General features: G+C 41.4%; 1 protein-coding gene across 1 annotated transcript in view; it reads right to left on the reverse strand.

Annotated features, from left to right (window-relative positions):
• Positions 1-5330, reverse strand: part of cpne5a (copine Va) — a 79246-nt gene extending 73916 nt beyond the window's left edge. The window contains exon 1 of the mRNA XM_084680004.1: positions 5221-5330. Coding sequence (XP_084536130.1) covers positions 5221-5330 — 110 coding nt within the window. The remainder of the gene's footprint in view (positions 1-5220) is intronic.
• Between the last annotated feature and the right edge of the window lie 6660 nt (positions 5331-11990).

Here is an 11990-nt window from a genome sequence, read left to right on the forward strand (position 1 = left end):
GTACAATTAATGGCGTCATACGATCCTTGCCTTTAAATACGATTCTCTCCCTGTGTGTTCATGCTGTCAAGTGCGCGACCCTCCACCTCCCCGTCACCACCTGGTTCCTGTCTCCATCTTCGGCTCGATTGATCGTCGGCTGCCGCCACCGCCACCAGTGTCTGGACTCCGCGGGGGATTCTTCTTCGGCGGAAAAAATTCCCCGCAGGGTCCATGCTCCAAACACTGTAGTACATTTATTATTCTGTAATAAATATATTTCACTTATCCCAGGTCTCTCCTGATTGAAATACACACTGCTGGGTGTTAGATTTTTATTAAGTCGCTTTTTTGTTCTAAAAAGTCATACACATTGTACTGTCAGAGATACTGCATTATGGCAAGGTCTCGAGGGGTCAGATGGCTGAGCGGTTAGGGAGTTGGGCTAGTAATCAGAAGGTTGTTGGTTCAATTCCCTGCTGTGCCAAATGACGTTGTGTCCTTGGGCAAGGCACTTCACCCTACTTCCCTCAGGGGAATGTCCCTGTACTTACTGTAAGTCGCTCTGGATAAAAGCACTTGCTAAATGTAAATGTAGCTCTGATCACTTCCTTTTTTCTCTCGGGGCCTCGACAACACAGCTTACAGGTTAGGCATTACCTGTCTATACACATGCTAGAAAGAGTTTTGGCTTGCTAATGTTGTTGCTAATGCTCTGACATTCTGATTCCACTTCGGATACCATCAAGCGGGATCTCTGGTCAGTCAGTCCTTCATTAACCAATCAGCATTCATTAGCAGAATGCTAGCGTATTATGGGCAACAACGACTCACCCTGTAAGAAATCAAAAGGACTTAACTTTCGACCTATAATCCATGTTGAACATGCAAAAACTACAATCAAATCTGAGATTTCTCAATGACAATCAGGTGAAAGAGACACATTTAGCCGTTTAGCTCCATAGACTCCCATTCATTTTGCACTCGCCCGCAATCACTCCCAGTGGAACTCTGGTGGAACTGCAACAAAATTAGGTACAATGGGGCTTAACAGGGAGTTCCCAGGCTCTCCTTAAACAGGCTCTAAGCATCAAGCCTACGGCAACTCCCTTGTCCGTTGTCACATAGAAAGTTTTGTAGACATAACAATGGATTATGCCACTAAATGAGTGACTTGGCTTTATTTCTGGACATACTATCCACAACCGAAGTGTGATACACACTGCTGTAAGATTGCCTATTGCTCTTGGTACCCAGAATGCCCTGCGGCAAAATGAAAAGCTACTAAGTTAAGGCATACGAATTGTTTGGAGTTATATCATTGTGTTAGTTCTGTTTTGATATGTGTAATGCTATGGTCTATTCATTTGAATGTTCACCCTGATTGGAAATGTTGTCTAGTTAGATGGCAATCCAAGCTGTCCGCTTCGACAGTGTGTCTGGGCAAGTGATCAATCGTGAGCATTGGTCCGCTCAACGTTAGCCGGCGCAACGGTAACGTTGTTTGCTTTCCAAGTGCGTTTTATATTCCAGTGCGGCTTATACTCCAATTTACAAACACAAAGTGCTCATTCTGAGGGATGCAGCTAATACAGGATGCGGTGTACTTTCCGAAAAATACGGTATCTTAAAATCTTCTTCTTACCCCACAGATATTCCAGAAGAAATCAATGACAAGGACTGAAGGTTCGTCTGTGTTTTTACCTGCAAGGAGGGTGTTGGTCTTTCTTGAGTGAATGGGAACAAGGAAGCAATCACATAATAAACGGAAGAAATAAAAACGTGTACCTCTCAGGAACTTAGAGGTCTATGTCTCAGGACTGCTTTTGCACTTTCCAAGATGGCCTACTAGTAATAAAACACATCTGTTGTTTCTTATATCGATCTATGGCATCCATAAAGCTTGTTTACCACATGTTATTTTGATTGGGTGACAAGACCATCTGGTATATTACTAATGCTGGATTTAAAGTCTCATCGTTAATCCTGATACAGCCACATACAAGAGATATAAATTATTCAAAAAAGATACCCAAGGCCACAACTACTGAAAATACACTCAATCCTTAGGAACAGTGCCAAGACTATTCATCCCTCTATCTTCCTCTCTAACTTACTGAGCTGTATTCAATGCCATATCTCTCTCATGGGAGACAAGCAACAGGAATGGAGACCCACTCAAGTCTCAAGAATCTATCTTGTCTTAGGGTTGGAGTGCAGCCCTTTTAACCAGTAAACAAGGGCTCTCATTCGCCTCAGCAACTGACCTATGAACAAAGCCAATCAGAACCGGAGAGGGGAAACCATTTGCAATCACAGAGATGCACTTTGTTTTCAAACTGGCAGGGGGGTGGTTCTGTTATAGTCCCTCTGGATTGACAGACCTTTCTGTAATAACAGAGGCGGGTTATGAGAATGCCTATAGGGTTGCTGGGAATTCCATGTATGCAGCAATCTGAGGGTTCTCACTCTCAAGAAACCAATTACAGAGTTTAGGTGGTTGATGCCTATACTAGCCTCACACACCCACATGAGCCTAGTGATGCTTTTACGTGACTGTTTTTTGGACAAATGCACAAATGGGAAAAGCAGTTTGAGATCTGAAAGTCATGCAAAAACTAAAACACAGCTTTAGGAAAGACATAACAGGAAATATCCAGATGGGTACAGTGATTTGAATCAGCCATAGATGATAGGAGGGTATGGAAAGGTGTGAACAGCTTTCTGGGTGTAATGTACACAGTAGCAGTTGCATTTTGGGGGAATCTCGGAGTCAGAGAAGAGAGCAGTGGATCGACAGTGTTCTGGAGCATCTACACTGAGCAGCTAGTAGGGCTGAAATGATTTGTCGACATTATCGACAAGGTCGACAATAAAAGATGTCCAACAAATAATTCTATTGTCGACAAGTTGTTTGATCTCATATGACCTATTTTAAAATCCTGCAATAACACAATTTGATCAGTGCGGTGCTGTGGCGCTAGGCTGTCACGCTGTATGCAATCCAATAGAATACAAGACAATAATGTGCTTATGAGAATGTCGGAGTGCAAACGAAGCCGACCTTAGAGAGTGTGGGAAAGTTGAACAAAACTTCAAATGAAAAATGCTGTTGTGTATAATACATGCAGAGCGGAACTTGCCTTTCATGGGAGCACAACATGCATGTTGGAGCATTTAAAGCGGAAACTTCCCGGCACGAGAGGACACATACAACTAGCTAGGATAGCTTATCACTCACCTTTATTTTTTTCCATATTTATATGACATACAAAAGGAGATATTAGGCAGAATGCTGCATCAGTCAGTCAGCTACTTGTTAATACAGTAAATTAAATGGTGAATGACAATGTCACGGCGATGAGTCGATTAATCAATATAATTCTCGTTAGATTAGTCGATCAAAATAATATTTTGTTGAAGCCCCACTGTGGAGTCAGGAGGTTCAGAAATAACTAAACCACATGGACCAAAACAAGGTGAAAAACAATCTCAACTAGCAGTGATGTCTGCAAGACACTAAAACACATACACATACACACCCACGCTGGAAAAAATGCACAAATGAGGCTAACTCGTAGCATTGTTATTCTGATAGCATGAATGGAATAGTCAGGCACCTCTGTGCAAAATGATAGCCGCTGGGAACAAGGGCCGAAATGAAAAGCAGAGCCGGCTCAACATTACAACTCCCTCTGTAAGCTATCACAGCAGTGTTTCCAAGTCCCCACTGTGATAATGCAGGCTTTTAAGAAATGTACCTCATGTGACTAACTGCACTTTAGATACAGTAGTCAATCATAATGAATATGAATTAATTATGTACCACACTCTTCCACCCATTCAGTAATTCATTCAGAGTTCTGATGTTTATGCCACTTGATGGGTGTGTTGTGAGATGCGAATGATCAATTAATGGAACTTCTTGAAGAGGGCTGTGGGGTGCTTGAACGTAATACAGAATATCTGAAAACAGTTTTTACACTCAATAGCCCTTAAAGCATTTTCTAGACTTGATCCATTTCCCTCAACCCCCCCTTCCCCTGAATAAGGCGGACGGTGGAGGTCATCAAAGCGCCTAATACATCTCTCCGCTGTGCCTCGCATCCTATTGATTACAGATATCTCAGTGACACATGCATCAATTACTCGATTTGAGAAAACTGGAGGCTAGACATTATTTACACATAGATATACCCCACCAAATGCATAGAAGTGAAATGTCCCCAGTACGAGGTGTTTCGAATACCATGGCTACTGTTACAATTTAGCCTACATATCACAACAAACAGTCTACTCTACAGTATACCTTAACCAATTGTAGACTACAAGTCAAAAGATGGAAAGCTACCATTTTCCCCACCACGTTGTCAAACCGACAACATAGAAACCAAAACGTTTTCGTGTGGACAATTTGGTCAATGTTCAGCATGTATGTCATTCATAAGCAGAAATCCCGGGGGGACACGACCCCCCCCCCCCCCCCCCCCCTTATCCTGGGAAAAATATGATTTGTCCCCCCCAATAAATCACTGTAAACATAAGGACATTTCAATAATGTTAATAATATACATTTAACATATTACAATGTATGTGTTACAGCAGTAATTTTGGTGTCCCTTTCAGGAATTGCTCTTGAGAAAATGTCATATAATTGTCCCCCCCAAAATGTATAGCAGATTTTTGCCACTGATGTCATTCGACAGTTATCTGTATGATCGTGCGTCCTAACCCACCCCGAAAAAGCACGCTGATTTCCTAACAAGGTTGAGCGTTTGACAAAGCAACTAGAGCAATGCAGACAATGCAAAATGCTATTAGTACAACAAGATCGTTCTTGGGCCGGGCTATCCAGTCTGCATGTGCCACATCACCGGGAGGTGAACTTAGAGCAGTGCAAATCAACTCTCCAACGGTCGATTTCAGCTTTGGCACGCGACAGTTTGAACATACGCAATACGGGGAAAAAGGTTAGGGGATTTAGGCTATTGTATGGTAGCAATCTCTAAACAATACTTTAGATTGTAAACATACAGTAGTCTATAAGCCCTGACAGCTGAACCATAAAGAAACTTTCGAAGTTATATGGGAGATTCTTAGAGCCTATAACGCCTGATTCGAATTGTAATACTATCAAGCCAAGCTGCAAACTCACAACGATAGAGCCGTATTTTAAACTCTTGCATCTTTGCACAAATAAAAGTAAACTAGTCTTAAGTAAGAAACTCTCTTGTGACTTACCTGCATGAAACGGTGATTTCCACTTTAGTGGCCGGGATGCTCCCTGTGATGGGGTCGAAGTCACAGACCGCAGCCATGGCCTCCAGTTTGTCCATAACGTCTCCCTCCATGCGCGCGGGAGAACCGGGCCAGCTCCCTGGTTCGCACAGCCTGGCCGCAAACGTGTGTCGAGCTTCTGCCCTCACACCCTCAGCCAGGCGCGGGTGAGCAGCGAGCGCACGAAAGACCGGATAAATAACTAACGGTAATGCGGGAGCTGGAAATAGATTTGCCAAACCACCTAAATGTTCTTCAAGTGATTTAAAAACGAAATGGAAAGCGTGTGTTGAATGTAAACCGACAGTAATGGTAAGAGATTCATGAAGAGTCCCACCAACTCACCGAAATGAACTTCACTGTCTTCAGGCTAAGAATGATCTCTCCTGGCAATGGAGCGTCTCGAAAGTAAGAGCTTCGAACTCCACCCCCTTTATGCATTCTTTCACATAGGCTAGGCTACCCTACTGAATGTGGCTGCCATTTGATTCACATTATTGATTTACAGATCGTTTTCGCTGTCCAAATTACTATTACCAGCAAGGACATCACCATAGTGGCACTAACGGGTAAGTTAATAGGTAAGACATAGCCTATTATTAATCAATTCAGCCCTATCCTTATTAGACTAATAAGCACGAAGATTTAATCAAACAGCACAGCCATCCATCTCTTCACTTAAACTTTGTTTGCGTGTATTGAATGACAAATATAGACAATAATTTAAAATTGTTTTCCTAGATTTGCATTAATCTAGGTCATGTAGCCTAACCTGTTTTGCAACAAGCAATGATATACCAATAAACGCACTGTTCATAATTCGTAGAATATTATATAAACTCGATTAATGCTAAATTCATTACACCAAATGTACACGCCGCAATAGCTTCTCCATTGAAAGGCTGTTGCTGATGGGCTTTCAGCACCTTTTTCCTGGACAGCTCCATCATGCTTTGACGCTAGAGCCGTTTTTTATTACCCAAAGTGATACTAAAGTCGCCTATTTTAACCTTATCCTGTCTTTATAATTAAAAAAAAAAATGTGTGGGGGGGATTTTTGGAAAATATTATTTTGGGGGCTCCCTGAAACGCTCGAAGTAATAAATGAACATTTCCATCATAGCAATCATAATAATTCCACCCTCGCTGTGATACGTCAGAGTACCTCGAAAATGCACTCATACTCAAACGTTTTAGAAAACTGGATGCCAAAACAGCCTGGATTTCCCACAAAATACTCAAAAATAACACTTTTGTAAAGATTCGTCAGAATCAAGACCAGGCTTGATTAATTAAGTTGTGCATTATTGTGATTCATTAGTTTTTCTAATACAATGGCAATTCATTTTTTCAAAGGTGTTATATGACCTAACTAATCTGTAGGAATCTGCATAATAGGACCGTCAGTTCGCTGGGAATGGAGAATATTCAGCTGGGATTGTTGTCTCCTACACTGACCAAAGCATGAAGGTAACTCACACAGTCACTATTGCTTTCTTTGGACAAAATACATCCCAATCTGTATCCCCTGTTTCCAACTACTGAACAAACCAAAGCCTCACAACTCAACTGATAATAATAAAATGACATACACATCTATTCCAGCATAACATATAAGGGATCAATGGAACACGTTAGCAAATAGATATACTCAAAGATCAATAAGGGGTGTCTAGAAATCATTTTGAACGACAGAAGGATCCAAAAAAGCCTCAGTACAAAACCTTTTTTAGGTCTATACAATTCCAAATTGAATGTTCAAGACCTTACTGAGCTGAAAGGGTCCTGTGTGGAATTGTATTAGCTGGTTATGTGAAGAATATTTAGCAGGAGTTATTCTATTGTTACAAATAATTGTTTTGACATCCATATTACAGATAAAAGTGAGTTTTACTATGTTATTGAGACCAACAGAGGCAAATCCTTGCCCTGGACCACATTCATTGGGTGTAATCACTCAACAGCAAAAATGCAGCCAACCTGCGCCACTGTATTTCAGTGGCGAAGCTGGCAAGCAGTGTTTCGTAAAGGATAGTCTGGGTGTTTGCTACCAATGCTTTTTTCTAGTTTGGGCAGGTAAGATGTAATAAGCCCTGCATGGATATGGTTAGGAAACAGAGCACAGTGCTAGATATGCTAATCAAGCACACAAACACAATCACAGGCACACACAGTCTACATAACTGTATGACGTCCACAGGTTACCCATCATGCCCCAGGCCTCAGTGGGAAATCAGGCAGTGTGGGAGGACTAAACACTATGTTAATGTACCATTTACTGTTCAGCTGAGATCTGGTACTTGCACTTGGGTGTTCTGATTGTGATGGAGGTTGTGGTGTTGGTGAGGGGCTGATCCTTCTGGACACTCAGTCCTAGAACCCTTATTCATCATTACGCAGTAATAATTAGGCCCTCCTGGTACCGCCTGGTTGTCTTATACCGAGTCCCCCTGAGTACACACCCCAAGTCTTCCAGCTCTTGCTGAGCCCTTGTCAACACTACTCTCATCCATCAGCTTTGGTCCATGTGTAATTGTGGTTATGCATGGGAGGCACTTCGGGTGTGTGTGTGTTTGTGGGGGGGGGGGGGGGCGTGCATCTGGAGGACAGTGTATGGGTGAACACACACTGGGGACTGTGTGTGTTCACTTGGACCCATGCTGGAAGTCCCACAGTAGTACCAAACCCAGTGGGGTACACACTCTCCCTCTCCCCCAGAAAACTGTTTCTTCTGCACCTGTACTGCTGTACTGATGACTAAGTCATCAGGAAAACAAATAGCACCACAGGGACTCAGCAGGTGCTGAGGTTTAATAATCTTAACGTATGTGTGCGTCTTGTTGCTGTTATAGCCTCACGGAGGTAAGACCATGGTCCTTTAGACTGACTGATTGACTGACACAAACCTATTTGACTGCCTGTTGTATGCTCTCTCAAGCTGAAAACCAAATAGCAAATCTGCCAGGCCAATCCTCTAGCACTTTGATGGTGCACAGAGACAACAAATGCAATTTTACAGCTCAGTAGCAGTGGATACCCCTTAGAGGTGCGGGAGTATCACTTCAACCAACGTGAGAAACTATAAAGAAATGTGCTCTACAGTGTCTGCCTCTTAGTCAAAAGCACCGTTTCTACTATGTGAACATTCAAAACAATTACAAAACAAACATCATCAACGTCTTTTGTGGCTAAGCCCATAATTAGGAATGTTCTTTTTTTTATTTCAGTACGTAACACTCAACCTGTGCACTGGAGACACACTTATCAAGCCTGTTGTCTGAGTCCATATATTTCTGCTGTACGGGGAGGAGAAGACTACAAAATCCCTTTAGTATGGTGCTGCAGACTCACTGCTCCATTGAGATCTGTGGTGTAGGGCTTTCAGTTCTCTTAGTTCTATTTTGAGTAGGTGTGTACAACAGCACTCATAAAGCTTTATTGATGTTTAAGATTCTAAAGGAACAGTTCCAGCGAGTCGACTGGGCCCTGCAACCCCCTGCTGCAGGGTAAATGGACCATGAGGGAACATGCTTCTGCCACACAGTGTCAGTGGGACAACAGCGTGTGACCGCCACATGCGGAGCGAAGCCGCCATCGGCAGAAAGAGCCAGGAGGTTGTCTGAGAGTATAAGCTTCTCATCAGTGTCTCTTACAGGAAAGAGATCCTTTGCGATCGGCTGATTGAGCAGTGGCATGTGTGATTTCTTTAGCCTCTTCTTCTCTGTCACAGAGACAGAGCAATGTGTCGTTGTGGTCAGTGAAGGCTGAAGCAACTTGTCACACTTTAAAATGGTAGAACCAAGCATTTATATGGTGGGCGCAGGTGTGTGTTTAATAATGGTGCGTAAACATTTTTGATAACCTTAGATTCAAACAACCCCCACCTTCCTGCTAATTATTGTTGGGACATTCTAATGGTGTCTTGACGCTTGTGGCTGGTTCATTTGTCTGTAGGCCTTCTCAACTTTTATTCAGTATACTGTGTTTGTGTTTTCTTCTATGGTCGTAGCCATAGAAGTATAGCCAGCATTTCCACAACCCCTCATCGATGTTGTGTTTTGAGATAGATAGGCCAGGTATTTTGAGGAGACAGACGGTGACCCTCTGCATTTCTATTTATGTCAGGTTGACTTCAAATACAATGTATTTATTTCATTTTTAATTTGTGCAGAGAAGGGTTTGTCTTGATGTTTTTGAGAGCTGCTTTGTGAAAAAAAAGGAAGGGAGAAAAAAGCAAGTGGATAAAGTAAGACGATTTTGTCATGACTTTGCTTAATGCTCACACAGAAAAAATAACTGTGTGCATCAATTGCTGAATCTTAATATTTCTGCTAATCATATAGTTTCACAGAGTCACGGTTAAAATACTTTGTCTTTCATAGTTAGTGTTCCATCTCTAGCCTCTTTAGGAGGATTTTCATTACTTTCAAAATATTTTAATATCAAACTCACGTCCGTAAAGAAATCGGCCGAAATGTGAGTGATCGGTCTAATACTATTCTAAATTGCAGCAAGATAAAAAAATATATTTATTTAGCCCTGTCATGCATAAAACAATAAGAAGCATTCATCATTCCTGAAGTTTGATTGTAGCGCTGGGAGAAAAAAACTGTTTAATCAAATTAAACAATACTGGAGGAATGTTGTACTTTGTTTGACAGATCTTGTGGCTAGACACATGTGACAGCACTGAGGATGGTGGGCGTGTCATTGGCTCAACAAGCCCTTCCATACCACCGTGCAATGGACAATCTTTATTTTCACACTGACTGTACAGGAATGTCCAAAGCAGGTGGACCATATAGAGAAAAATTTGACTTATCTGTCTTCGTAAGAAGACAAACCCCACGAAAGTCCAACGAACGTCCCTTGATACAATGCATACATCTGGAGGACAGAAATTGAGGCTCAGGAGGCTTAACAACCAACCAGAAAATAAGTGTTTGAGTCAAAACAGTTGCTTCTAATTAGTCACGGCAAAAGGAAAAGATACTGCAGCAGCTTTCAAGGACTCCTGGAGAAACATTCTGAACAGACCAGCATTCCAATGTCTACCTGTACTGTAGAAGATAACAGTTTTGGGAAAATGGACAAAAGCTGTGATCTAGTGCAGTTAAAAGACTCCTAATAGAGAGCAAAATCTTAAAAAGAAACTGCTTAATAAAACAACGCAATGATGCTAAAGGAAGTCAATGAGTTAAATGGAGTTGAAGCAAGAAGCTCTGTAAACATAATAAAGGCATTGTAAACCAATAAGGGAATGTTCCAGATTTGTTCCAGAAGTTATGTTCTCACTCTTCACCAGTGACATAGGTGAAGCCACTTGGGGGGTGACTTCTCCACGCTTCACTTAAAGTCCCTGTAAAGTGACAATAAAATATGTGTTCTGAGTTTGTCACACCATAGAAAGGATTTGTTTTCTAACCAGCCAGCCAACTTCAAATTATTTAAAAAATCTCCAAGAAACTAAAATAAGTTATCAAAATCTTAAACAAATTTGGCGTTTTCTCAGATCTCAAACGCTGGGTGCGTGTCTGCCAAGGTCAATGAAACCACACCCACTTGCGGGAAAGCTGTTTCTCTCTCAACTATCAATACCGCTCTACAACACTCTACAACAAAAACTCTGTACATCTGTACAAAAAAAGGGATCCTAGAGTATATGTCATCGATATGTAACAAGCATGACTTAGCCAAATAACATTAGGCTATCAATAAATAACAGTTTATTCGTTTTATTAACGGCTTATGCGTTCTCTAGTTACTAGAATGTTAGTTGAGGGGCTATGCTCGAAATCATGCTTGTCATCGAGCATGATTTCAGCCCCGCCCCAAAAAATTGTGAACAAACATTTTTTGAAAAACGTTTTAACGGTCTAATTCCTCTATTCAGTACTACATAGTTCATAGACTTTGTAATGTGTTTAAACATGTATTTAAGAAAATACTAAAAACTTCTCACTTCACACTTTAACAAGGAGCCTATCCTTCCAGCACAAGGGTTGACCTAGATCCAAGCTGCCCCATGTGGAACTCAGTCCATACATATTCTATCATATTAACCTCTCTAAATCACTAGATAAAACTCAAATTGCTTCCTTCCTCTCATATCATGGAGCTCATTGCACTTCTCTCAGGGTTTCCCACAGCAAATGTGTTAGTTAAGGTGGTAGGGTGGGGTTTGCCGTCAGACCAGGGGGGCTTGTTTTTTATTAAGATTTGTTTTAATGCGTTCTGCAGAGAAGGGAGACTGGCATTGGTCACAGTTTGGAATGAAAGGGAGAAAACAGAACAGAGTAACATGGCGGATATTGCTCATAAAAAAAAGCTAGAGCTGCATGCAGCGATGCGGGTTCCTCCGTAAAATGGCAAAATATTTAAAAAATGTACATTGTAGACGATCAAGAGTTGGACAACAAGGCTGAATGGAGATTCAAACTTAAGAAAATTAGGTTGCAAGTCAGCCTCTCTGCTACACATCAACTGTTGAGTTTATGAATAGCCATATTGTCTTGTACATTTCCTATAAAAACCGGACAATGGGATGACTGGGTTGCTGCTGTCAAGAATAGCTCGTAGTGCTTTTTGTTAGTTTCATTATTAGCTTTTCTGCTGAGCCCCTAATAATAATAATAATAATAATAAAACTAAGAAAAACAAGAGGTTCCCTTGTACAGGAGGAACCCCCCCAAATTTTTTTTGAATATAAATATATATATATATATATAAAGATA

This window comes from Hypomesus nipponensis, chromosome 18 (genome assembly GCF_054491055.1).
Source record: "Hypomesus nipponensis isolate SF chromosome 18, ASM5449105v1, whole genome shotgun sequence".
In the NCBI taxonomy this organism is placed as follows: Eukaryota; Metazoa; Chordata; class Actinopteri; order Osmeriformes; family Osmeridae; genus Hypomesus; species Hypomesus nipponensis.